Below are 26,390 nucleotides of genomic sequence, written 5' to 3' on the forward strand. Positions count from 1 at the left end.
TTAATTAATATTTCTGGCACTTTCTTACATTTTCTGCTAAAAAAAATTGAACCTCTACGGAATTGGCAATGACAATTAACCCAATATAACATAACTTCAAACTGTAATTAAAACTCATTTCCAGGGCCTTCTGGATACAAAATATAAGTACCTGTATTAAATGGAGGTGTTGAATTGAAGTCCAATGGTATCTAATAAAAGCTTGGTATATCCGAATAAAATTGCCTAAAAATTCCCTGTTTATCTTTTTGAGTTTTGACAGATAATTAGTTAACCTTGTTTTTATTTTTACTTTTTGCATGTTTCACTAATTAGTAATTAGCCAATTCCAAGAAATTATCTACACGTTTAATAGCGAATCTTTTAGCAGGAATTATGGTCAATATTTGACATCACAATGAGTAATTTTAAGTTATATAATTTAAGCAAAAAAATGTTACTTTAACAATACAGAGAAAGTATTAAGTTTTATTATTTTAATAAGTAAATGAATTTGTATAAAAATGACTGTAACATACACCGCGGAAGTAGCCACCTGCACAGGGCTTGGATGTTTTTTACACCTGTTGGGGAGGTCAGCTCGGATTATCTGATTTTATTGTGTACCACATTGATTTTCGCTTTGTAGGTGGCGAGGTAGCATTTATAAATTAGTATGGAGAGATCTGTTGATATACTTAGTATGTTATTACACGCTGAATCTGATTTATCGACTGGCGCTAAATGAAGGGCAGCAGCTGTTAGTAAGTGATAAGATCCACATCACAATAATCTCATGTATGCTTCACAGAGTATTTGAAAGTGTCGTCGATTATTGTAAAGAGTACAGCACCTTAATTCCGTTGTCGTTCGTGCTCGGCTTTTACGTGAACATTGTAATGCAGAGATGGTGGAATCAATATACCGCAATTCCAAGGCCTGACTCGCTCGCCGTTTTTGTTAGTAGCACCGTGCATGGCCAGGTAAAAAAGTCTTCGTCAGCTTCATTTGGACAAGTGTATGCATTTAGGATGAAAGGGGACGTGTTATGCGAAGAACTATAATGAGATATGCGTGCCTAAGTGTCAGCATGGTATTTACAATGATTTCTCCAAGGGTGAAAAAGCGATTTCCAACCTTAGGCCATTTTGTTGAAGCTGGTCTCCTACAACCTGGCGAAAAAGAAATAATGGACGATCTAAATTCCAAATTTCCTAAACATTCTAAACACTGGTAGGTACTGTGTAGCAAATAAAATATTGTTACACATCTTTATGCCGAAAAAATGTACAATTTCAACAGAGTATTTATTGAGATGTAATGCTGAAATCTGAATTCATCAGTGAACAATTTAATTAATTTTGAATTTCATAAAGTAAGATGTTTATTGTTGGTAAAAATTATTATCAAATTGTGACTATTAGAATGATCAAGATAGAGTAAGTACCTAAAAGAAACAAATGAAATGAGTCATACATTCATTGTGTCGAATCACTACCAGTGGGGGCTCCAATTTTGTTAAGAAAAAAGTTAAACTTATGTTTTTGACAACTAAGAATTTTAAGTTATGCTTCAATATGCAACTTGTGATCACTATACTAATAAAATTTTGTTGTGAATGAGGTCAGATATGAACGGAAAACTGTTCTTGATCCTGTATGATTTTTATAACGCGAGAATGATAAAATCGATACAATGTTGCTTATCATTTAACACATATCAATTCTCCTAGAACTGTGTACAGCTCATTTTTGGTCCATCAAGGTTTTCAAATACGGTTAAGTTTTTGTTTACTTGTCAAAAAATTCCCTTAGTGTTATAAAATAGTCTTCTAACAAAAATCGTGTCTCATTATCTCATACCGCGTTTATGGAGCGCCCTGTACATACAAAAATATTCTTTTACTTTTTAGAAGTTATCTAATAAGTTAGAAATGGTACACCTTCTACACTATAAAAACAGACCTATCAATCATCCTACTCTTACCCTCAATTTGAAAACTTGTTTCTTTTTATTTGCTTTTGTCAGATGTAGAGATGGATTTAGGTTATTGGGCGTATATAATTCTCCAAGTATAATTCACCTCTCTCCATCTAACTTGTGGCAATAAACAGGAGCCAATTTTGTGGAAGGCAATGTAGTATGTTTGAACCCAGCAAACAGTAAGATATCTTATGTTCGAAATGATTCGAGTTGACTGATTACGATGACATTTTACATCCAAAAGTTGAGTTGATTTATGAAGGTAATTAAATGAAATTTGCTACATAGGCACTTAGAATAAAAGCTAATCTATCGCCAGGTTCAAAATTTTATTTTGCGCATGCGCAATGTTAACTTCCTTATTTGTGAAAACATTTAAATGAAATTTGATACATATGCACTTGGATTATAAAAGCAAATATTACACCAATTTTTTTATATATGCACATTCCTTTACTGCATGCACATCTGAAAAGAGCTTTAATTTATTTTGGTTTAAAAAATGCGCTTTTATATACTTGTTTACCATGTTGCTTTTCAACTTTTCTCACACGATCCTCATTCTGTCATTCTCAAAATGTTATTCAATATCTTTCTACAAAAAAACTTTATTCCATGTACTTGAACCAATTTGACACTACATGCAGTCTCAGTATTTTTTGAGATTTTTGTATCTGGTCCAAAAAGTGTGCACATAGTTCTTAAACTCTTGAAATTTTTTTCATATACATTCTGTATACTACGAAAGCGTAGAACGGACAAGGTAGTTCAAATTATGTAATCTCGAGATATAAGTCAGGATTAATCCTGAGATATAAGTAGGAATTATACGCAATCCCGAGATGTAAGTGAGCATTATACTTAATCCCGAGATATAAGTCGGGATTATATACTCCTGACTTATATCTCGGGATTATGTACAATCCTCACATCTCGAGATTACGTATAATCCCGACTTATATCTCGGGATTAAGTATAATCCCGACTTATTTCTCGAGATTAAGTATAATCCCGATTTATATCTCGGGATTAAGTATAATCCCTACATATCTCGGGATTACATAATTTGAACTACTTTGTCCGTTCTACGCTTTCATAGTATACTTCTCCAGTGTGCGTTTAACTAGTCGTTTTAAACAATCCTGCCATCTTTTGCTTGCCATGGAAACCTAGATGTCTGCAACAACAATATTGTAATACCATATTGCAAATTATACTTAATATAAATATAACAAGTGATACATCAAAATTATAGAATTTTTCCGCTCTTTTCAAAAACTCTAAAATATGTAGGGTGGTCGGTATGAAAAAATGTAGTTTAGGGTTGTACCAAAACCAAACACCCTGTATAAAAATTCTATATAAAAAAGTGGTCTACAAAAGATTGTGCTAAGATCAATTATTTTTGATAATATAAGAAAGCTATGGGGCATTAAAGAAATCACTGAGTTGTGACCCCCTCCCCCCCATCCCCCGCGGCCGAACGGTTAGAAATAGCCGAATTTTGATGGTGCCAGTGATTTTCTCTCTCAAAATTGAGCTCCAGACACCTAGGTCCATTTTTTTCTATATTTAAAGTAAAGGGTGTTTCCATAAGAAGGTCCAATTTGGACCACTCTGTGATGAGGCGCTTCTTGAAGTCGTCTCTTAACAGTTCCATAGCACATATCGTCGTGCGTGTGCGATGTCGCGCCATTCTGTTGAATCAATGCGTTGCTCAGGTTCATTTCTTCAAACCTTGAAAGAAACAAGTCTCTTATCTTTTTTGTATAGCACTCAGAATGTTTGCTACGACGGTACGGTTGTCTTCTTCAAAGAAATAGCGTGCATTATTCCCAGTTTTGAAACAACACACCAAAGAATGACACTTTCACAATGCAGAGTTCACTTGTTTTGTATATTCATGCAAGTCGGTCATGACAAGTTTTTAAGGAGCTATATGGCGGGCATAAAAATAATGTTCAGTCAGCTCTTATTGTTAAGGATTCATCTCAGAGTGCGGTATCAAATCCCCTGGGCAAAACGTGTGGAAGAACGCACAAACGGTTGTATCACTGCCACAATATTTTCTGGTGTTCTGACGCTCCCTACTGACTATAAAACCTTCTTGCCAGGCATCATTTTAAATCTATGACACAATTACAATAAAAGAACATGTTTGTTTAATTAATAATTGTGTAATAACGGTTTCTCTTGAGTGAATACTTTCCTTGCATTTAGGTTACCACTGGTATGGGCCGCCAGTATAGTAACAGGTGCTCGTAAAGAAGGACGCGTACGCGATGATTTTGCAGTAAAAACCATGCTCGACGAGATAAATAAGTTCAGGAGTCAATGTGGAACGCTGCTAACTTACGATACAATGAGTATACCCCTTGTTTACACGCAGGTACTTATATCGAAAGCTGTACAATCAAAATAAAGGGAATTCTTTTAGGTCGTTACGTTAGCTGTTTACACTTATTTTGTGACTACCCTCATGGGTCACCAATGGATTAAAGAATCAAAGTCGACCGTTGATATTTACTTTCCTGTTTTTACAACGTTGCAATTCTTTTTTTATGTAGGGTGGCTCAAAGTCGCCGAAACGTTAATCAATCCCTTCGGGGACGATGATGATGATTTTGAAGTGAATTGGATGATTGACAGAAACTTGCAGATGTCATACTTGATCGTAGACGAAATGCATCACGATCATCCAGAACTTATCCGAGATCAGTATTGGGACGAAGTGTTCCCCTTCGAATTACCATACACTTTGGCATCGGAACCGTTCCGTGAACAACATCCGTTACCATCGACCGCCAATATTAAAGTGAAAAGGGACGAATCCGATCTTTTTATTCCATCATCTCTGAAAATTGACGAAATACAGTACGATGATCTGCATAGTCCTATTAATTTCACGGCGAAACCTGCAAGTTTACGAAGATCTGGAAGCTCTAAGCTCTCACTAGGACGGTCTGTTTCGGACGGAATGCACCGAGTAAACACTGTGGCTGGTCGTTTGAAACGTATGTTTTCCACCAAGGACGAAAGTGAGAATAAGGATAAAGAGAATTACGCTGGCTCTATGGCGGAACTTGCGCAAAGTAATCAGTCATTACATATAAAACCCCCACGACCTGGTAGTATGCGGATTGCCGATCAAGTCATTGAAGAGGTGATCACATTCCAAAATGCTCGCCATTTTATACGTTCTTATTTGTCTAGGTTGATGAACAAACCACTATAACACAGCAGAAAAAGGCGGAACCACCTCATCCCTCTGTTATAGGTTTGTTTGGTCCACCACCACCGTCCCAGCCAGTGCCTGTACCAACGACAAGTGCCTCGTAAATACTTACAAGTGGTGGTAGTTACACAATTCTGATTATGAACTGAAACTTAATTTGTTTAACTACTATCATAATAATTTCACTAATTGCTTATGTTTTTTGGTGTGTTTTACTAACAGTACGAGTATGACAACTGAAACAATCAAAATTTGGAAATCGAATTCAACATTTTGAATTTTGTATTGATATTTTGATAGTTTTGAAAATGCTCTGTACATTTTTTTAACGTATCTCTCAAAATTACTGGTTGATGCTATTCTTCAAAAGCTTTAATTTAACTAACCACGTTAACAACCCTTTGCTACCATACCAAGTAAGTAAACAATAAGCTTTTATCTATGGGTGGGAAAACGGACCACTAATGTTAGCTTTAATTGAAAAAAGACAATATACTTATTGTATTTTTTTATTTTTAAATAAATATCTCCGCACATATGTTCGATTATTACCACAGTTCGGGATGATAGCAAAGGAAATACATGTACTGTATATAGCACATGGAGAAATGCTTTAATTACAATGTAACTATTTTCAGACCGTTTGAATTTCCTGTGATTCAACGACCTCAGATATCTAAATCGGCACCGACACATGAGACACCGAGGGAGATGGATTTTATTGATAACATTAGCATTGGGTCTGTAGATGCGGATGGTTCCGATGATGAATTTACGAGGTTGAAAAATTTACGCGAACAAGAAAGACGCAGTCGGTAAGTTGTGTGGTCTTAAACCCATCGAGCTTCAAATCTGATGAGGCTGTAGACTGAAGATGTTATAGTAGGATTTTCCTTAGTTTGTCATTGGCGTATTATGACGTCATCACTCATATGTTTACATAGTATCATGCAATCAATGGAAGAGAATACGTATGTAGGCAGCCATAGAGAAAGTGCTGCATTGTGGGTAGGATACCCATTACGTCAACGACTTGTGATGTACCCAAGTCGACAGATCCAGCGCTAACAAAAGCGGGAAAAATACGAACTCAGAATATCAGTGTAGTAACAACATTGACCAGATTCCCTATGTTGTGAAAGACTCACTCGTACCCAAGCTTATTATTGGAAAGGTGGAACGCAAATAACACACTTATTGAATTTGAGAAGCAAAAGAAAGTTTATTGAACAATTGATCAAAAGTGTAAAATGAATCAAAAAGCCAAATTTAGACAGAATTCCGAATTACTGTTCACAAACATTAAACATAGGTTCGAAAATCTGGAGAAATTCGAAAAACACATTTTACATCAATATACAAGGATTAAAATCGAAGGAAGTAAGCTTTGAATTTTACTATAGGTAATTTAAATCTGACGTTAATGTAATACAAAATTTGATAAAGTAAAAAAGGCCATCCCAGGCAGATTTAAAAGCAACTCCAAAACTTTCCCCATTTGTGAAAGGATAACATTCCGAAGTCACTTACATAAAGTACACGAACTACATTGTTAATTAGCCGGACCTCCTCCAGTCCGGAAGGTATCTAAAGGTCCTCTATACGGTAACCTTTGAGGTTGTATTTTGAGATGAATACCGCTAAGTATCTTTATTACTTCGGCATCTACCTCTGCACAGGCGAAACAGTTAATTACACTCAAAAAAGGCAGATTCGTATACAAAGAATTGAAGTCGCTAATCAATCCAAACGAGTTTAAACAATCAAATAAAAATTAATAACTGGTCAATCTCAAACAAATCAAAATAGGAATAACATCTACATTGATAGCAAATAAAATCAAATTCAAGAACACCTGAGTTACAAACAATTGAACTAAATTCACTGGATCCAGAAAGCAAAGTGACGCTAAAATACAAAATGAACCTGGCTCCATTCAAACCACCAACATCGCTAACGGGTTTCTTACTTTGCCTTGTTTTTTTGGACGCGGGCTTAATATTCAATGCATCCGCAACTCTCTGTGAAATGAAACATATACCAATTTTTATATTACTTAAATTAATCACTCACCTGCCTTACTGCCGCGACTGGTAAAAGACCAGAATATCTTTCTCGTTCAAAATATCGAATATGATTAGAAAAAGTTGCTTACTTTTTCGTGGTAAACGTGATGGCATTTGTGGCTTATACAACTTTTGGCGCAGAATATCGTAGTGAGACTTACGGAAGTTATGCTTCTATAATTGTTCGTTATGGAACTAACGGATTTTTTTATCGGCTAATATAACAAAACGCGATAAAATAATGAAAATGGTAGCAGATTGTCAAATTTTACGAGTTGTGTAAACAATTTTGGTTGAGATAACCTGAAAACCAAAAAAAAACCTTTTCACAGAAGGTTTTAGGTTTTATTTTTTAATGAACGCACAACTCTGCCTCAAGAACCTATATTTTGTGAAATATAGTGATCAGTCTACACAAACACGTGATTCCAAGGTTTATTGATGTTTAAAATGTTTTTTTTTAACTTTGTTAATACGTTGGCCTTACAAACAGAATTGATGACGTGTGCGCAAACCAAGGAAAATCCTACATTATTGAATATAGATAATAGGTGCCTATCATTACTGTTAACTAAACTTGACAAAATCGACAGATGTTTCTTTGGGCGAACATTTGTCAATTTTGTTTGAGTTGGTAGACAATTTTTTAAAACAGTTATGGTATCGTCTATTTAAAAGTATTGCGTTTTTGGTTCTTGGGACGAGGTACATTTGAAGTGAAAACGACAGGCGAGATACAGAAAAATGTATCCCACTTGGTGGCGAATTTAAGAGGAAGAAGGTAGTCAAATTGGCCATAGCCCCTTTTTTGACAATTTTTAATGATGATTTTGAAAAACTGCAGCAGCCCTTGAAGCTTTTTTAAAACTCAGTGACACATTTAAACAAAAATGGCATCTATTTTAAAAATCAAGATGGCGTCAACTTCCGGTATTTACGCAATCGACGCCATCTTGAAATTATTTTATTTTATTTGGCATTATGGATTATGAACCAAATTTTAAGTGTCTATTTCAATCGCAAGTTTAAAAACTTCTAACGAACGGGCTACGTGAATCTCCCTGTATAATATTAAGATATACAGTGCTCTTGGTAATAAAGGCCGCTTGACATGGAGCAATACAACGCGCAAGAACTTGCAGAAAGAAATTGCAAGGTCAAATCCTTGCATGCAATAAGCATTGCATGGTATTTGACATGGTGCAATTCTATTTCAATTGCCACATGTCTGCCAACAGAAGAAACATATGGATTTGTCAACAAAGTAGTTAACCTCAAATGAAAATTAAATTTTGATTGCTTGAAGAAACATGAAAATTACAAGAATAAATAAGATTAATAAAAACAAGTAATGAGTGCGTCTCTCAGCATCATAGTTGCCGCCGCTGTATTTTACTAGGTTGGTGACACAAAAACAACTAGATTTATCCCTAGAATTGCACGATTCATGCAAGAAAAATAGCACCGGTCCTATAAAGATTGCATGCAAGTCTCTTGCAGCAATTGATCAGCTGGCTTTGAACTGCGCATGCCTTTCGCAATTTTTCTTGCAACTTGCATGCAATTGCAATTTTTATTGCTCCATGTCAAGCGGGCTTAAGGTATCTTTCTTGATTTTTAGCAGCGTATAATATAAAAGAATATTCTCTTTCAATTAGTGATAAAACCAATGGCAATAGTTAAAAGCATTTGTTGATGTAAATTAGGCCAATCAGAGCTCATTTTTTAATTGTAGCTTTTTTTTCAAACCAAAACAGACGATTTCAGGTTTTAAAAATATTTTGATAACTTTTTTTAGTTTTTACAAAAACCTGCTTACAGACGGAAGCACTTAGTTCTTTTGCTTTTAGTACAGAATTTTCTCCGCTGGAGTGAAATATGGTGGCTATTATCATTTGAAAAAAATAGTTTTACTCTGTTATCGTAAAGGTCTTACTGCCAAACCTAGGTTAAATCTAATAGGTGATTGCACATGCACATATTTGGAGGTAATTTATTAAAATAATTGTTATTTTCCTTTTTTTATTTTAACTTTTTATTTTGGTTGTTGTGGTGTTTGAGTTTTTGTTTTGTGTGGAGGTTAGTGTTTCATAATTTGAATTTTTAACGGCCTACTAATTACTAAGCGGATTTGAAAATCGAATCGAACTCTGAATTATTAGAAATTGTGGAAGTATAAAAAATATGTAAAAGGTCAATACCGCCATGCTTATATCGTCAGAAACGTAATCAAATCCCAAATTTGGTAATTCCATTTTTTTTAAATCAAGTTACCTTTCATTGAAGTTTTGAAAATTGACATTTTCTTTTGATACAAAAAACTTCAACTTTGACCGTTCGGCGTATGTCACAGCCTTCTAAGTGTTATGATAACTATTCAATTTTTTTTGGACATCTACATTGTTGAAAAAATTACTCATGCCAAGCAATCGAGATGCATACCAGGGTTCTATTTAAAAAATGCAACTTTGATATAGATCACCCTGTATAACAATTGCAATTCTGTTGAAAATATTTTTAGTTTGTGGCCTTAAAGAGTCTGGACAATGAATTTTAAAAATGTGTGTTAGTAAACCCACGATCTTCCATCCAATGGACTGTATATTATTGTTTATGTCTTTATACAAAATAGTTTAGAATCAATCATTATTTTTATAATTATTTGCATAAACCTACTTACACAAGATGAATTTTTTTTTGGGCGATAAAAGTAATTGTCAGATGCATGAAAAACCGGCTCCAAGATAAATAAAGTTTAAATTCTATTCTTGTTTAAGGCTTGCAATAAATTACGGAAGATCATTGAGCAACAGAAGCGATCATAATGATACAGAGTTGTTACTGCTCGAGAGGCGCGGAAGTTCAAAGAAGTCATCCAGGGGTTCCATAGATGTATGACACGTTATTTTAGTCAAACCAGCTTCTAGTAAATATCCATTTATACAAACTTGTTGATATGGCCTTAGTATAAGCACAATAATTTATTTTAATATAGTAACTGCATAAAATTAGTAATTTTCGATATTCTTATTAAAAATGTAATCGAGTACAGAAAAAGTGCATGATTTTACAATAATTAATACAAACATTGCCTTGCTTTACAATTACTGTAGAATAAGCCAAAATGTATTCAATTTTAAATAAATTTTTAGTGTAAGGATCTCAGTATCTCGCAAAAACTATTTTTTTAATACTTCTTCAGTTCAATTATAATTTTTGAGTCAATTTTATAGGATTGCATGTTTGGCTGACGTTATTTTAATTTTTATTAGTTTCTTTATACAATTTTTTATTTGTCCAAAATTTAAACTAAACCGAATGGTTTTTGAAGAAATTAAAAATGTTACAATGACGGTTCGAAGGTTCGTTTCTTTCCACATTCTACAAAAGTCATTCATTTTCTCTATAGGCTGATTCAACTTCGAAGGCGCCACCATGGGGATCTCGAAAACTGTAAGAGAGGTCGGTAGTTTAAATATGGCAAAGATTTCGTATTTTGATGTTTAACAAAATGCCGTTTTGAAACTGAAAAAATTCCTACTACAAGAGAATTCCGGAAAAAACTAAAACTTTTTTTCTTATGGAAGCCATTTTTTTCAATTTCAAAACGCCATTTTGTTAGGTATTAAAATACGCAACTTTGCCAATGCCAAATTTAAACTACCTATCTCTTACGGTTTCCCAGATCCCCGTGGTGGCCCTCGAATTTGAATCAGCCTGTATTAAAAATTGCCGTTATTTTTCAGTCCATAATCCATTATTGAACAGGAAACAAGATACGAAGAATCGCATATGATTTTCAGTAGGCGAATTGTGTGACACTCGGCTCGCATTCGGAAATACAACTTTTAATTTGGCTCATATTCAATAGCACTGATCCTTGCACTTGTAGAAATCAATTGGCCAAGGTTTGATATCATTGTCTCTTTTCGTTCTTGTAGACGAAGCACAGACGGACGGACGAACCCATCTCACAAGAGGAAGTGTTCTCGTAAAATTCCCCGAAAAAGGCGTTTCCATTTAAAAAATTAAGTTTTTGCATATTCAGACGTCCACAATTTATTATGAATTCTGTACACTTTGTATGACAGTTTCGCGGCCAGCTCGGTCGACGCTGCAGTCGCGGCGTAGACGACAAACGCGACCGAAGCGTCTACGTCCAGGCACTGAACATAAAGTAGTGCAAGCGCATATAGAAGCGGCAAACGCGGAAATATCAAATATTTTGACCTGCTGTGTCGCCTCAAAATCGCTTGAGCAGGCGCGGTAGTTGCTAGGTAGGACATACCAATAAACTATTTATTTAGTTTTGAAACGAGCTTTAATTATTTACCTACTGGCCGGCGAGATACAATTTGCGAAATGGGTACGATAGGAGACCTCCTGCCACACCTATTTACTCTGTAAAGGCCACAGTGCGACCAAAAAATGAGCGTACTGAGTGCGCGCGATAGGGGGATAGGGATGGTGCCGTCCTTTAATAAAGTGGCTCCCCCGCAGCGACGCAGACGAGCAAAAAATTGGCGATATCGAATATATCATTCCATGACAGTATCCATGTTGTTCCTCTAATAATAGACAAATTATCTGGGCAACTTCCTCTTTCCTGTAGTTATTAATGTTGATTGAAAGAGATCCATTAGACTATAATGAGTAGGTATATTTACAGTAAGGCCGTAAGGCTTATTAATAGCATAATGGAATTGACAGCATGGACTGTTAATAGTTTGGCAACGTTGCCCTTATAAAACTCGGAATGTGTATCAATTTGAACGCATTTACTTGTTAAGTCGAACACCAGATGGCCAGACTCGAAAACGTTTCGACGGACTCAAATATATCTGCATACGATTTTTACTACAGAATAAAACTTCTTTCTAATAAACTCCTGCGAAACATAATAAATTAATAACTGTTCTAAATGTAAATAATAACACATGGTATGTGGTATGTCGTATTCGTTTTTGATGGAGAATTGTGCAGCGTTCGCACTTTTGTCCCGAATTTGTTAGGATTATCGAGATAGGGGTACATACATTTTTAGAGTGCAAATAACAAAAAAAAATATTCTAATTGATTCTATTGTGAACGATTTAATGTTAATGTTTCTCAAACATCTACGTTATGTGTACGCACTGATTGCAATTGCTAATTCTTGCATTGTGAATACTATGTAATCAAACATAACCATAAAATGAACAAACATTACACCAAAAATGAAAACGATATTTCAAAACAGTAAAAGTTAACGGTATCAAATACGCGATTCTGCATTGAGGTTAAATCAAGTCAATTTCAAAAACAAAGATGGTAAATTATAAAAGCATATAAAATGTTGCATACAAAGAACAAATAGATCAAAAAGAAACCCAAAGATTACTGCCTGTATTAAATTTCACAAAAATAACAAAAAACAAACTATAACAAAACGCTTTCTTATTAACGGCCGTAATCAAGATGCCAAACGTAACCAGCGTTCGTGTGTTCTCTAGATATCACAGACAGGATTTCCTCGTCAAAAAATTTCGTGGTTGTCAGATCTCAAAAATTTGTGCACCATTGTAGGTTGTAGATACAGGGTTAAACCTCTCACAATGTTGAGTATAATCGTCAGTCGAGGTCTCGACTCATCGGTTCGCATCACCGCGCACGTACATTCCCAGACACAAGGGAAAGGGTATTCCCTACCAAATACAATACCAATTTCCATCTGATAAGGCTCCCTATCGCAAACGACCAGATGTGTCCTTTTTTTAATAACGCAAATTCCACCGTATGTGTTCTAGGCACTGTGTGTTATCATTACAATATAGTATGTCTGCTAGGAACTGGAAATAAAAACTGGATGTGTACCAAAAATGTCCACTTTCAACCAATCTTCTCAACTTTTATTTATTTAATAAATTCAACCCAACCTACACAAGAAAGTAAAGGTGCCTTCAGTGTGACAGAGCCTTTTAGTTACAAGCTGCTGATCCCCGCATTATCAGAAGTTGGATGGTAGTCTACTCTGGAACTTGTAGCTTAGCCAAATGGAAATTTAGACGGTCGATTTCTTTGTCACGTGGCAAAAATTGATCGGTGTTTAATTTGTATTTTTGTTTTAGGCTTGCAAAAAATTACGGAAGATCATTGAGCAACAGAAGCGAACATAATGATACAGAGATGTTACTACTCGAGAGGCGCGGAAGTATTAAGAGGTCATCCAGCAGTTCCACCTACATAGATGTAGCCCGTTGTTTTAGTCAAACCAGCTCAAAGTAGATTTCCATTTATACAAACTTGTCAATATGGCCTTAGCAAAAGCACAATCATTTATTTTAATATTGTAACTGCATAGTTAGTAATTTTCGATATTTTTATTAAAATGTATTGAGTACAAAAACAAAAATTTACGATTTACAATGCTTAATGAAAACATAGCCTCTTTTCAATTACCGTACAACAAGACAATATGTATTATTAAATTTAAATAAATTTTTAAATAGTTGCTTAAAACAATTTATCTTTTCCCCGAAACCACCCCATCATAAACAGCTCATTTTGAATTGACATACTCCACCTTCTTGCCAGTTTTTTTAATAATGTCTAATATATCATCAGCAGCGAGGGTCGACGTAACTTTCACATTTTGTCCTTTTAAATCTATATCAATCTTACTGACTCCTTTCCCTGCAACATAATATTAACAAGGTACAAGAGTACTGTATTCTTTTGGGTGACATGTACAGTTCCACATGCATAAATCTGATCCTAAATACCTATTACTTGCAGAGGTAGGTATAACTAGAATGATCGACAAAGAGCCCTAATGAATTGCATGTGAAACTGCTTAAAAATGTATCACCTTCAAGTTTTCCTAAAACTCTTTGCACTGCACCCGAACATCCTTCGCAAGTCATTTCGACAGTGTATTCGTGAGTTTGCCCCTAAAATAATAAGACAAAATATAGTGTACCCATTTAGGTTAGTACCTCCGACATGATGTAATCCAAAATTTTCAATTTCAATTTAGTTTATAAAATGATAAAGCATTTTTCCGGAGCACAGCAGCGTTTATCTAAAATGACGTTTATTTAATTTTTGATAATAAAAACAAAAAAACTCTGAGTAACATACGGTTGTTATTTTATTGGTTGTTAAACCTACCAATAAAATCAGTGGTTTTGAAAGCGATTTTAAAGCGGGAATTAATAGTTGTATAAGGTGTTGTAAAAGTATTGTCCATATGAAAAATTGCCCAATCTGTGATATGTCTGTATTGTAATTTGTAACATTGCATCACTTGAGAAAGCTAACCATTTTGAAGTAGTGCACCGCTACGTTACATGCCACTTTGATTAAATAAAATTCAAAATATTCAATTCAAATGAACACGACCTTACTTTTTGGTATGGTTGCAAAAAATTAATAATTATATAAATTTTTTCATAATAATAATTTATTAAAATCTAGTTATTCTAATTATTACAATATTTTATTTTATAGTTGATTACTGTCTTGTATATTTCGTAATATTCTGTTAATTTTTATTCATTCTCTTTTAAAACGCAAGGATCACATTTCTCACAAAATTGGGGAAGCACTATGCATCAAAGAAGAATATTGCACTCCTCTGTTTTCTATCATAAAATATTCTATTTCCAAACTCCTGGACATTTGCTTGACCGTTTAAGGTGTACGGATGTGAATAATTTATTTTTACGGCATAGGGGCCTGTTAGATATTCCCGCCCACAGTACACAATATTTTGAAAAATCGTTTTCGTATGACGTGGTAAAAATTTATAATACGATTCCGCGGTCTCTCAAAATTTCAGTCCATCATCCTTTAAATCTAAAATGTGCCAGTTGCTGATATCATAGCAAATTACACTATGCGAATATCAAATACACTGCAATTAGAGATTTTGTAGCATTTCATTTTTCTTTCTTAATGCGTGGTGAGTGATCGTTTCATTGGTGTTATTCATACATGTGTTGCTGTTATATTATGCTCGACAGGGCTGCATGGAAGATCAGGGTATTTCTACAATGAATGCAGTCCTTCCCACATTTATCTTATTTTGTTTTGTTTACGTGGGAATAAACATTATTATTATTCGCCGGCTTGTGTGCTGGACTGTTCTTGGTTCGAATCCGGGTTCAAGCAGGGATATTTGTAAATGTATAGTGGGTTGGGTTGGTAGAGAAGCCTTGGCTGAAATCCCGCCCACTTAAAAATAAAATAAAAATAAATTATTATTATAAGTATATTTCATTACTTAATAGAGAAAGACATAAGCATCGTTGGACTAATGTATTTTGACGTTTTGCGAACGAAATCAGTGCATAATATAACAATAAACATATTGAAGATGTTTATTATTTGTCCCATAATCACAAATAGCATATTTAAAATCCTAACAAATTTTATGTTTTAAAAGATGTTGTTTGAAGTAGCGTTTAGCATTTGTCGCATAATCACAATCAATACATTTAAAATCCTTCGAAACTTTATGTGTTAAAAGATGTAGTTTCAAGTAGCGTTTAACATTTGTCCTATAATCACAAGTAGCGCATTTCAAATCCTTAGAAACTGTATGTGTTAAAAGATGTTGTTTGAAATTGTATTTAATATTTGTTCCATAATCACAAGTAGCACATTTAAAATGCTTAGAAACTTTATGTGTTAAAAGATGTTGTTTGAAACTGTATTTAATATTTGTCCCGTAATCACAATCAGCACATTTAAAATCCTTAAAAACTGTATGTTTTAAAATATGTCGTTTGAAGCAGCTTTTATTATTTGTCCCGTAGTCACAAGTAGCACACTTAAAATCTTTAGAAACTTTATGTTTTAAAAGATGTCGTTTGAAGCCGTCTTTATCATTTGTCCCATAATCACAATCAACGCATTTAAAATCTTTCGAAGCTTTATGTATTAAAATATGTCGTTTGTAGTAAGATTTAACATTTGTGCCATAATCACAGTCAGCACATTTAAAATTTTTAAAACTTGTATGTTTTAAAAAATGTTGTTTGAAAAGGTATTTATTATTTGTTCCATAATCACAACTAGCACACTTAAAATCCTTAGAAACTTGATGTTTTAAAAGATGTCGTTTGAAGGTTCCTTTATTATTTGTGCCATAATTACAATCAGCACATTTAAAATTCTTTGAAACTGTATGTTTTAAAAAGTGTTTTTTAAGATCAATTTTAAAATTTGTCTCATAGTCACAATTAGCACATTTAAAATCTTTAGAAACTTTATGTATTAAGAGATGTTGTTTAAAGTTGCTTTTAATATTTGTCCCATAATGACAATCAGCACATTTAAAATCCTTCGAAGCTTTATGTTTTAAAAGATGTATTCTCAAGTGATATTTAACATTTGTCCCATAATCACAATCTGCACATTTAAAATCTTTAGAAACTTTATGTATTAAAATATGTCGTTTGAAGCAGCTTTTAACATTTGTCCCATAACCACAAGTAGCACACTTAAAATCTTTAGAAACTTTATGTTTTAAAAGATGTTGTTTCAAGCGGAGTTTATCATTTGTCCCATAATCACAAGTAACACACTTAAAATCTTTAGAAACTTTATGTATTAAAATATGTCGTTTGATGTGGTTTTTATCATTTGTCCCATAATCACAGTCAGCACATTTAAAATTTTTAACTGTAACTGTATGTTTAGAATCTTGATGTATTAGAAGATGTTTTTTGTAGACCCATTTATCATTTGTACCATAATCACAATCAGCACATTTAAAATCCTTAGAAACTTTATGTGTTAAGAGATGTCGTTTGAAATTACTTTTACCATTTGTCCCATAATCACAATCCACACATTTAAAATCCTTAGTAACTTTATGTATTAAAAGATGTTGTTTGAAGCTGCTTTTAATATTTGTCCCATAATCACAATCAGCACATTTAAAATCCTTTGAAACTTTATGTTTTAAAAGATGTCGTTTGAAGTGAGGTTCAACATTTGTTCCATAACCACAATCGGCACATTTAAAATCTTTTGTAACTTTATGTATTAAAAGATGTTGTTTGAAGAGGTATTTATAATTGGTCCCATAATCACAATCAGCACACTTAAAATCCTTCGAAACTTTATGTTTTAAAAGATGTCGTTTGAAGTGGGATTCAACATTTGTCCCATAATCACAATCAGTACATTTAAAATCCTTAGTAACTTTATGTTTTAAAAGATGTTGTTTCAAGTGATATTTAATATTTGACCCATAATCACAATCAGCACATTTAAAATCTTTAGACACTGCTTTAGACCGAGTTAAAAGGTGAGGAGGGTCAGAGTGTTGCTGTACTTCTTCATTATCAAAAGATTTAGAACACGATGTACTAATGATAATTTCGTCTTTTGTTGTCACCAAAACTTCGTTACATATTGAAGTGCTTCCCTGAAGAATGGAATCAATTTCTTCTTCTTGTTTTGGTTCGACTTTAATGAATGGTGTATCCTCATCTTCATCCATACCTAACAAGTTATACTCCTATAAATAAGTGTTAAAAAATGAATTTTGGTTAATCAGAAATCGATTTTGGAATTAAACAAAAGAGAACGAGATCCCAGAGCCACCAGACACTACTTACTTTCTGAGTAACAGCATAGACCATGTTATTTGGTCTATGGTAACAGCATTGTTATAGACAACGGTAACAGTACAGTAACACAGCACCACGCTTGACCTCGGCTTAGGCTATGAAAGAAATTCCTTCTCTTAGGCACCACACGCCACTACTCACTAGTTCACTAGTATTGGCATTGATTACCACTTAATTTGTATAATCAGTGGTATTGGATTAATGGTTATAAAAAAAACTTTAATTCAATGAGGTTTACCCGTTTACGTTACTTGCGTCTCTGTTGCACCATTGTTTAAATTAAACATGTCACCATAAACAAATACACTATTTATTTAGACCACGATAGTAGCGCCAACTGGATTTTCTAGACCAGAACTACTCATTTCGTTCAACATGGTTCAAGTAAATTGCACAAATCTTCCCATAAGGTTGTTTCGTAGTTTAACTATAAAGAATGATAACGGCATGCATGACCCTTATATAAAATTTTGGAGGGGGTTGTAACGCCCAAACCTCCCCCCTCTCCATGAGTGCGTCCCTGATATCTGTACCATAGAGTAAAAATCTTTATTTCTTACTCTAAAGTTGTGTACATCATTCAGCATATGAGTTGTAACGAAATTCACAGGAGAAATACATTTTTTTCATTGTCTTTTAATGAAATAACGAACTCAAAATTCACTTAATCAAAACATTACTTTTTTATAAGTTGTTCACCTGACTCTCCGGCGGACAAGTCTCTCATCTATGTAATCTCCATAGACAAATGAATTACATTATGTCCATGGCAATCTGTGTAATCTAATAAATGTACTTACAATAAATTAATAAACAAAGATACAATGCTTTCATGGACCACCGGTTGGGAAACACTGGTCTAGGATGACCCTTTCCATAACACCACAGTCCACAGGCACAACTTGGTCGAGCGTTCTAAAAAAACCGCTCAAGCACTCTAATTGTCTCAACAAAGTGCTCAGCGGTCTATCGCACAAGTGAAAAAAAACACTCGAGAGCGGAAAGACCGCTCGCGGACAGAAAAAAGTGCTCGAGCACCAAATACTTTAAATAAATGCAAGCGGCCGCTCCGAAAAGTGCTTGTACGCTCGCAAGACTTTTTTCAAGCGAAATGCTCGCGAGCAGTGCCCAGTTCTGACTACAGGTACATAGAAAATAAATAATACATAATTAATTGAACATGGTTTATTGGATGTGTTACATGAAAAGCCTAGAATTTCTTCTTAATTTATAAAGTCTTTGCGTTTCTTACTGTGTCTACATATTTACATGAACATATTATCAAAACCAGGAGGAAGAAATTCGTCATGATCACGTCTGTTGGGTCTACGAGGAAATTGATCGGTATCGGGGGGACGAAATGGATCAAATCGGGCGCCAGGTGGAACGGATCCAGGTGGTACCCCATAGTTACTGTCTGGGTTAGGTCTTGCACCAGGTGGTACAAACAACATTCCACTCCCTCCAGGAGGCATAACATTCGACCCAGGTCTCGGAAGTGGACCAATACCGGGAAAAGGTCCCATACCTCCAAGGGGATCCAAATCAGATCTTCCGACCCCAAGTGGTGGCCTTTCAGGTTGGATACGTGAAGGAAATGTGTCAAATTGTGGCGCAGAGGGGGAATTAGGGATGTATGAACGGGGTGTTTCGTTATTAGTCGTTTGGCTTGTGCTGTCTTTATACTTGTTAGACACAGTGACTTTATCAATCAACTGACTTTTAATTGTTTGAGCCAGTTCTTCGTTATTAGGGATCATCTGATCCAAAGCTCCAGTCAGTTGTACTACGGCTCGATTATTCAGTTGAACCATGGAAACTGTGCGTTCTTGCACACGAATTAGGTTGATCATAATAGCATCATCCATATTGGTACCTCTTAAATTGTACAAACGACCCTATACACAAATACAAGTGAGCAGGTACTTCTATATTAATTATTCGTGTAACTTACTTGATAAACATAACGAATGGCGTACCCATTGTTCCAGCCAGGCGGCAAAATTTCACTTTTGGCCTCTGTGCCGTCTATGTTTTTTGATTCCCCCAATCCAATACATTTAAATCCATTTGATATAAGCACTAAATGTGTAAGGCATACCAGTACGTCTTGGTTGTTCCTAATATCGTCTTTAACAGAATTGTAAAGCAAATCCCAGCCGAATAGATTTGCAGCCATATTTTTGAGATGTTTTACGAGAAAATTTTAATAGTTTTTATGTTTTTCGCTACATGACTTGCAAACAAATACAAATGTTATGATTGAGCATGTAAAATTTTGACAGTTGAAGTTGGTGGAATCTTCCCAATGGTTGCATTCAGTTTCTTTTGGAAGTAGTACATGTAGGGTGTTTCAAATTTAATGCTTCAAATTAGACAAAGGAGTCGTAAAGGGAAGCATTCCCTAATATGTATGAATGAATTATCTCACGAAGAATCGGAAAATTCGAAATTGGAAGAAATTGAAAAAAATTAATGAATAAAGGGAATAAGCAACCGTAGAAACGGAAGAATCCAAAGACCATGGGAAACCTGAAGTATCTCTACAATCTCCACGAATCTGAAGAATCCAAATCCCATGGATGTAGAGAATTATGACAAATGCGCAAAAGCAAAAACAATGTAAAAGAAGTGTTGTGTGAGAGAACTAGCCAACGTTTTCGTTACATACGGTTTTCATTCAAATAAACGAAAACACTTCCATGTATGCCATGCTGGTGTTAAGTGGTAAGCATTGTGTGTTAAGGTGATTCGTAAGACTTGTTGAATATAACTAATATTTCCTGACCGTGGGATTGTGAGCCCAGATGCCAGAATTCTAAAGTTGAGGCAGTATAAATAAACCGCAGCATTCGAAAATTCAACGTTTTCTGTCTGTGAGAGTGCCACCCGGAATCTCAGGATTTACTTAAATGGCATTAAAAATATACAACTCTAGTGATATAGCAACGGCAACCACGTTCGTCGTACCTATTGATGACGGCGTTTGATTTTGAACTCCATTTTTTGTTACCAATTTCACAACCTTTTCATCATTACTAAATTTGTGAACACATTATATCTCACGATCTTATATGCTATGTGGGTAATTCGGCGAACACACCAGCTCAAACTTAACTAAAGATATATACAATACAAGTTATGATTACTTAATCATACAGTTCATCAAAATTCAAAGGTTATGCTTGAGTGCCCTTCTGGCTACAATTGAATGAAAAGACCAGCTAACATCTATGTAGGTACTCATGCAGAAGTACGCCACTGACCACAAATTTAAAACACTTACCTTGTCTTTCAAATCTGTCAGGTTAGCTTCGAACAAGGAGAAGGTTTTCGTACCACTCCACCTCTCCATGCGGTCGACGTGCACAGCCATCTGCGCCCCATCACGGGCAAAACATTCCCTCAGAAAAGTAAATAATTCTCAACAACTTATAGGTATGAATGCTACATAAATAATACATTTAGAAACAGAAAATTATAATATTTAACCATTCTAATAAAGTCTTTTGCTAGCTATTTCTCGTCTGTCTCGCTCATCCAAGATAGCCGTTTTTTCCAATCGATCCATAGCAGTATGTTGTATTACATCAAGTAGATCGGGATAGGGATGCACGGCACGAACAAATTCCTTCCTATCTAACTTGTACAATTCGCAGGTATCTACTGCTAGCACAGAAGCGACTCGCAATTCGTCGCTCATCACAAGAGCAATTTCTCCAAAATGGTCTCCATCCTCTAAATGGCAAATCTAAAATGGTAAGCGATTAAGCAATAATACCTAATGAGCAAAAGTGCGCACCTCTCGTCCGGATGCGGTGAACACCGCAACGGTACCACTCTTGATAAAATACATGGAATTGCCTGCGGTTGTTGCTCGTACTATCGCATCATTTGGCAAGAAAATTTCTGAACGTAAACAATGAACAATGCGAGTTAGTAGCGGGAAAGGAACATTTTTGAAGAATGCAACGCTCTCCACCAATTTTTGGCAATTGTGCATTACTATGGCCTGGAAAAGTCACTGCATTGGTACAACGGGCTAAAACTATACCTACCTGACGCAGAGGTCCCGAAATAGTAGGCAGGATTTCACTTTCTCGAAAATACATCTTCTGAAATCGAAACTCGTAGTATTTCAAGATGCGACGTTGCATGGAATCAGGCAACTGACGGTGGCCCATATACTGCTTCAATTGTCTTTCTATTTCAAGGTATTTATGACGAGGAGAAGTGCCGGCCTTAAAAACCTGCATTATCGTTCCTACAGAAATGTACTTCCTTTCGTTAGTTTAAAAAGATACAAGAACGTTCTCACCTATTACATAAATGAGTAGTATTCTTGAAATGATCCAAACGCCCACAAGGATCGGTAACCCCGTGATAGGGCCCCCCCTGATATCTTTGAAACCTGCACTTTTTATTATTAAGAGCGAGTTATAAAAATGTGTGTGGTAATATATATTTGATTTATTCCACGAAAGCATTTCGCTTCTGAAAATTATTTATAAGTTTATGCATGGAAGTCGATGTAAAAATAATAAATTATAAACAATTGAGGGGTAGTTTTATTGTGTTTTAAAGTACCTACTAATTGTTGGTTATTTCTTTAATTTTAGATGCGAGATAACTGATGATATGATCGATATTTGTGTTAAATGTACATTACAGTAGGTATATCGTGATGTAACTAACTCGTATGGCGATGCACGGTTGTGACTATAGCTATAATAAGGCTCTGTCATAGATAATCGAGAATCCTGTCAGTGTAGCGATAGTTCCATGTTGTTTTCAATGTGATTAAAATAAGTAATTGAATTGTTACAAACCCCTGTAATGGCTTATACAGTAGACCACATGTATAAATATGCCATAACATTAAACAGCAGGTTACCAAGTGAAAATATAAGACGGTTATAATCAATACCATTGCCAGCTTGTAGATTGCGTAGTCAATCTCAAAGTTCTAAAACAAAGAATTTGATATGTGCCTTACATTAGGTAATTCTGTCGTACCTTAAGAAATACATTGCAATACTTTACAAACGTAATAAATCGTAATAACTTTAGTAGAGATAATAATTGTAGTATTACGTGAGCATTACCGTATAAATCCACATCCATAAACAGCTCCAAGTGAGTCGGTATTGTCGATAATAGATCATATATAAATATGCTTGAGCAATAATTTCTGCAAAATTCAATATGTGAGTGACTTATCTAAAGATGGTTCTAGTGTAGTAAATTTCGAAGTTATGAACGCAGGGTGTGGGAGGTATTGTTTTACATACATAGCCACTTTGAACGGATCTAATTCAGCCTTTTTGAGTTGTTTATTAAAATAACCAGTAAAAAAATTGACGATAATGTCCATAATACAGCACGCATCCAAGAATATTCGTAGGTGTTTAAATGGTATATCTACTACAAAATTTTCGTGGGGGGAGCGGAATAATGCAACATCTAACGGAACCACCAAAAGTAGAATTAGGAATACTGGACACATCATCATTTCCCAACACTGCCTGAAATAACCGCTTAGGAACGTTTCTCACAAAAACAATTTACCTAGCATTACTGAAGGGGTGCAACATGTAATGGTAGGTATTTAGATGTCGATGTTTTTCATTTACAATGGCCCGTTGGCTACGTAAATACCAATTACTTAGTTTGCTGTTCTCGGAAACCATTCTAAATCTCAGTAATCTTCTTCGTACCCTTGCCAGAAGAGAGTTCCCGCTAATAACTTCTGCAACTTCGTCGGATTGACGCTCCATCTGACACTCATGGTCATACTTGACGAACTAAAATAAGCAATTATGCCTTCCAACTATGATAATTGTAACATTACTTACCAGCTTATTTTGTTCATCATAGATTGTTGTCATTTTGAAAGTTAGACTAAAAATCGCGTACTTATGCAAACATGTGGCGTCTAGATTACAAAAGGTCGTCTGAAATGTAAAAAAAATTAAAAAATTATGCAAAACGGTCACCATTTTAGAAAATCTGCAATGAAATGAAAGGCATATAACAAATAGGTATAGGGAATTTCATAATTGATCCATGTGATCATGTAGAATTTGTTTCTACATTTGAAAGTTAAAAAAAATAAAGCAGGTTTCATTTGAAAAAATCAACTTTTTCAGGTTTGAAGTTATTAAACTTGACCATTAGTTTTAAATCACCCTGTAGAAGGGCGATGAAAATTTAAATCATTCTCATGTAGCATCAAGTCCGTATTGTTGATTTTGAAATACAAGTCAAGAGAGTCATAAGTACAGGGTCCTAAAGAAAAGCAGTCAAACGTCAAAAATGTTGAAAAATCTTGAATAACTTCAAAACCTTTGATGCTGGGATAGGGAAACGTGGTACCAAAGGACGTAGATTTTCATGTAGATTTCGAAAATGTAATAAAATACAGGGTGTTTTGTAATAAAATACAGGGTGTTTTATTTAAAATAAGAAAATTGCTATCCGCACTCGCTAAAACCGGAAGAGAAACGATCACGATAATTTCTTTTGATAGATCATGAAAAACTATGTTGGTATGCAAATTTTCAGATTTAAATTATATTCTTTAATGGGATAGTTTCCCCATCCTTATGCCATTACTCTTTTGTAGACTGTTCTGCCTTTAAGGGCAACTTCTCACCCAGGCAACAGGGTGCCCCTCACTCCCCTCGTCCAAGTAGGACGTTGGCACCTTGTATTGTATCTGAAACTGGCCATTTCGTCAGTATTTGAAACAGAACGTAAAGGTGAGGTTTGTATATTTATGATTCAAATTTGTTGAATTTCGAACTGAGATTTGAGTTCCTGACAAAGCAATACTTATTAATTCCTTTTTAAGTTTATAGATAGCAACAGGGTTAAGTTTAAAAGCAGTATGATGTTCCATTAATATACTTATTTACAATTACAAAGTTTGCCTGTACAATGGGTTGTATACTTATAGATATAACACATTAGGTATAAATGAATGACCAATAATATACAACTGTAGATATAATAATAGCAATATAAAAGGTTCAGGGCAAAATAACTTTCAATTCTAATAAACTATATGTATATAAACAAAAAAATCAATACTACTAACATAACAAATTAGTTGTGTTAACTACAAGTTTTAACATATAATAATAAGTATAAAAAAGACGTAAGCATTACAAAATAAAGGCAAGCATAACATTATATTATCAGAAACAATAGTATATTAACATATATTTATTGAATTAACCGCATGATTTTAATTAAATAATTAATTGTAAAAAATAGCTATGATAAAGGAACACTTTCATCTTTTGGAGGTTCCAAACCATTTCGCTTTAATATATCACGCAAAGCTCGATTCTCTCGTTCTAAAGCTAGGTTTTGCTGTTTTAAAATTTCGACACTTTGCCCTAATTGTTTATTGTCCTTCATACATATCTCCGCTTTTTGTTGATGCTCCTGCAACTCTACAATGTACTCGCAGGCCTTGGCTAAAATACCGCCTTTCGATTGTCCTTCGTAATGCCCATTCCCTTTCATTTCGGTCGTGTTGTTTTCAGGTATGATCTTAGATAATTTTGTAATCCAATTGTTGATTTTATCTCTGCGTCGTCTCTCGACTTCGTTGTGCGTTGCCCGGCGCCTTTCGTCTCTCTAAAAAACTTTTTATGTACACAATTTTAATTATCGACATACACCTTCTTTATGTTTGAAGCGACTGATGCTGAAGAATCGATCAGATGATCCCTGGGTGCTATCGATCTGCCACTCGACTGTGTGGTAAACGCCTCCCCCGGACTTCCTATCACAAATAATTGCCCATTTATGTTACTGGTAAGGACTTGCTGAACACTGGCACTGTGGAAGTTTCCACCAGTCGTCACAAGTTGTGGCACACTATCCCCTGCCTCATCAACTTGTAGAACACGGTATGTGATTGTGCCTGAGAAAAGATTCCATATATGATATGAAAGATACGAACATATGCATACCTTCAGGGGATCGAAATGAATATTGTACTTCTGTGTCTGTAGGGGTTTCTAATAAGGTTTGAGGTGATAAATGAGCAACTACCCTTTGGTCTTCATCACTATCCATACCCTGGTCCTCCACAATATTTAAAGTTTGATTGAGAACAACTTTTGCTTGCCTTAAATTTGGAGTGATCACAACCTTGGTTTCAATTTCTTCCTCGCCACTGTATGATAAATTCGGTATTATTATTGTGAAGTCATTATCTATCCTAATAATCAACATTCATACCACAATATGACCTTGTCCTATACAGTAAAGTTACATAACAAGAGAATACGGCATCTTTCTCGTCCTACAAAAAAAACTTCGGTTACCTAGTGTTCAGTGGGTCTAGCATGTCCATATTAAGAACTTTAAGTCAATTTCTTAAAAATATTTTGAATTTTCCTTCAATTTTGGTCACGGGAACAAATCAGGTCATGTGACGCGATACCGAAGAAAATAGCACTAAACGGACATGCGCGCATGCTCGTGACA

The 26,390-nt window shown here is 34.8% G+C and overlaps 5 protein-coding genes and 1 long non-coding RNA gene across 10 annotated transcripts; 1 reads left to right on the plus strand and 5 right to left on the minus strand.

Annotated features, from left to right (window-relative positions):
- Positions 1–36: 36 nt before the first annotated feature.
- Positions 37–375, minus strand: LOC116168949. Its single transcript, XR_004144882.1, has 3 exons — positions 276–375; positions 152–225; positions 37–101 (listed from the first exon to the last, which is right to left on the minus strand). It is a non-coding gene; the product is annotated as an uncharacterized LOC116168949 (long non-coding RNA).
- On the plus strand, positions 268–13,561 carry LOC116168944 (bestrophin-2-like). 4 transcript variants are annotated; one of them, XM_031484958.1, is made up of 9 exons: positions 268–574; positions 629–739; positions 791–962; positions 1,010–1,212; positions 4,183–4,351; positions 4,400–5,125; positions 5,176–5,297; positions 5,836–6,012; positions 13,371–13,561. In XM_031484958.1, the coding sequence occupies exons 1-9, from the start codon at positions 504–506 to the stop codon at positions 13,525–13,527; spliced, it is 1,908 nt and encodes a 635-aa protein (XP_031340818.1). In that variant the 5' UTR covers positions 268–503; the 3' UTR covers positions 13,528–13,561. The 4 variants fall into 4 exon arrangements, with proteins under 4 accessions (XP_031340818.1, XP_031340821.1, XP_031340819.1 ...); XM_031484959.1 differs by lacking the exon at positions 13,371–13,561 and adding an exon at positions 10,041–10,480 and having other exon boundaries at positions 269–574; XM_031484961.1 differs by lacking the exon at positions 13,371–13,561 and having other exon boundaries at positions 5,176–5,317; positions 5,836–5,972.
- A 46-nt stretch (positions 13,562–13,607) lies between these two features.
- Positions 13,608–14,376, minus strand: LOC116168948 (copper transport protein ATOX1). The gene is made up of 3 exons (XM_031484966.1): positions 14,238–14,376; positions 14,111–14,192; positions 13,608–13,935 (listed from the first exon to the last, which is right to left on the minus strand). The coding sequence occupies exons 1-3, from the start codon at positions 14,244–14,246 to the stop codon at positions 13,802–13,804; spliced, it is 225 nt and encodes a 74-aa protein (XP_031340826.1). The 5' UTR covers positions 14,247–14,376; the 3' UTR covers positions 13,608–13,801.
- Positions 14,377–19,055: 4,679 nt separating this feature from the next.
- LOC116168291 (proteasome inhibitor PI31 subunit) lies at positions 19,056–20,173 on the minus strand. Its single transcript, XM_031484023.1, has 2 exons — positions 19,840–20,173; positions 19,056–19,783 (listed from the first exon to the last, which is right to left on the minus strand). Exons 1-2 carry the CDS (start codon positions 20,062–20,064, stop codon positions 19,151–19,153), a joined length of 858 nt encoding a protein of 285 aa, XP_031339883.1. The 5' UTR covers positions 20,065–20,173; the 3' UTR covers positions 19,056–19,150.
- Positions 20,174–21,302: 1,129 nt separating this feature from the next.
- Positions 21,303–23,831, minus strand: LOC116168290 (potassium/sodium hyperpolarization-activated cyclic nucleotide-gated channel 1-like). The gene is made up of 9 exons (XM_031484022.1): positions 23,741–23,831; positions 23,454–23,689; positions 23,177–23,410; positions 22,902–23,076; positions 22,715–22,851; positions 22,204–22,379; positions 21,944–22,149; positions 21,688–21,897; positions 21,303–21,636 (listed from the first exon to the last, which is right to left on the minus strand). Exons 1-9 carry the CDS (start codon positions 23,771–23,773, stop codon positions 21,382–21,384), a joined length of 1,662 nt encoding a protein of 553 aa, XP_031339882.1. The 5' UTR covers positions 23,774–23,831; the 3' UTR covers positions 21,303–21,381.
- Positions 23,832–24,937: 1,106 nt separating this feature from the next.
- Positions 24,938–26,390, minus strand: LOC116168292 (upstream stimulatory factor 2). Of its 2 annotated transcripts, none has more exons than XM_031484024.1 (4): positions 26,228–26,390; positions 25,871–26,076; positions 25,577–25,821; positions 24,938–25,532 (listed from the first exon to the last, which is right to left on the minus strand). In XM_031484024.1, the coding sequence occupies exons 1-4, from the start codon at positions 26,254–26,256 to the stop codon at positions 25,164–25,166; spliced, it is 849 nt and encodes a 282-aa protein (XP_031339884.1). In that variant the 5' UTR covers positions 26,257–26,390; the 3' UTR covers positions 24,938–25,163. The 2 variants fall into 2 exon arrangements, with proteins under 2 accessions (XP_031339884.1, XP_031339885.1); XM_031484025.1 differs by having other exon boundaries at positions 26,142–26,279.

The sequence above is a fragment of the Photinus pyralis genome, unplaced genomic scaffold (genome assembly GCF_008802855.1).
Source record: "Photinus pyralis isolate 1611_PpyrPB1 unplaced genomic scaffold, Ppyr1.3 Ppyr1.4_LG4, whole genome shotgun sequence".
Lineage (NCBI taxonomy): Eukaryota > Metazoa > Arthropoda > Insecta > Coleoptera > Lampyridae > Photinus > Photinus pyralis.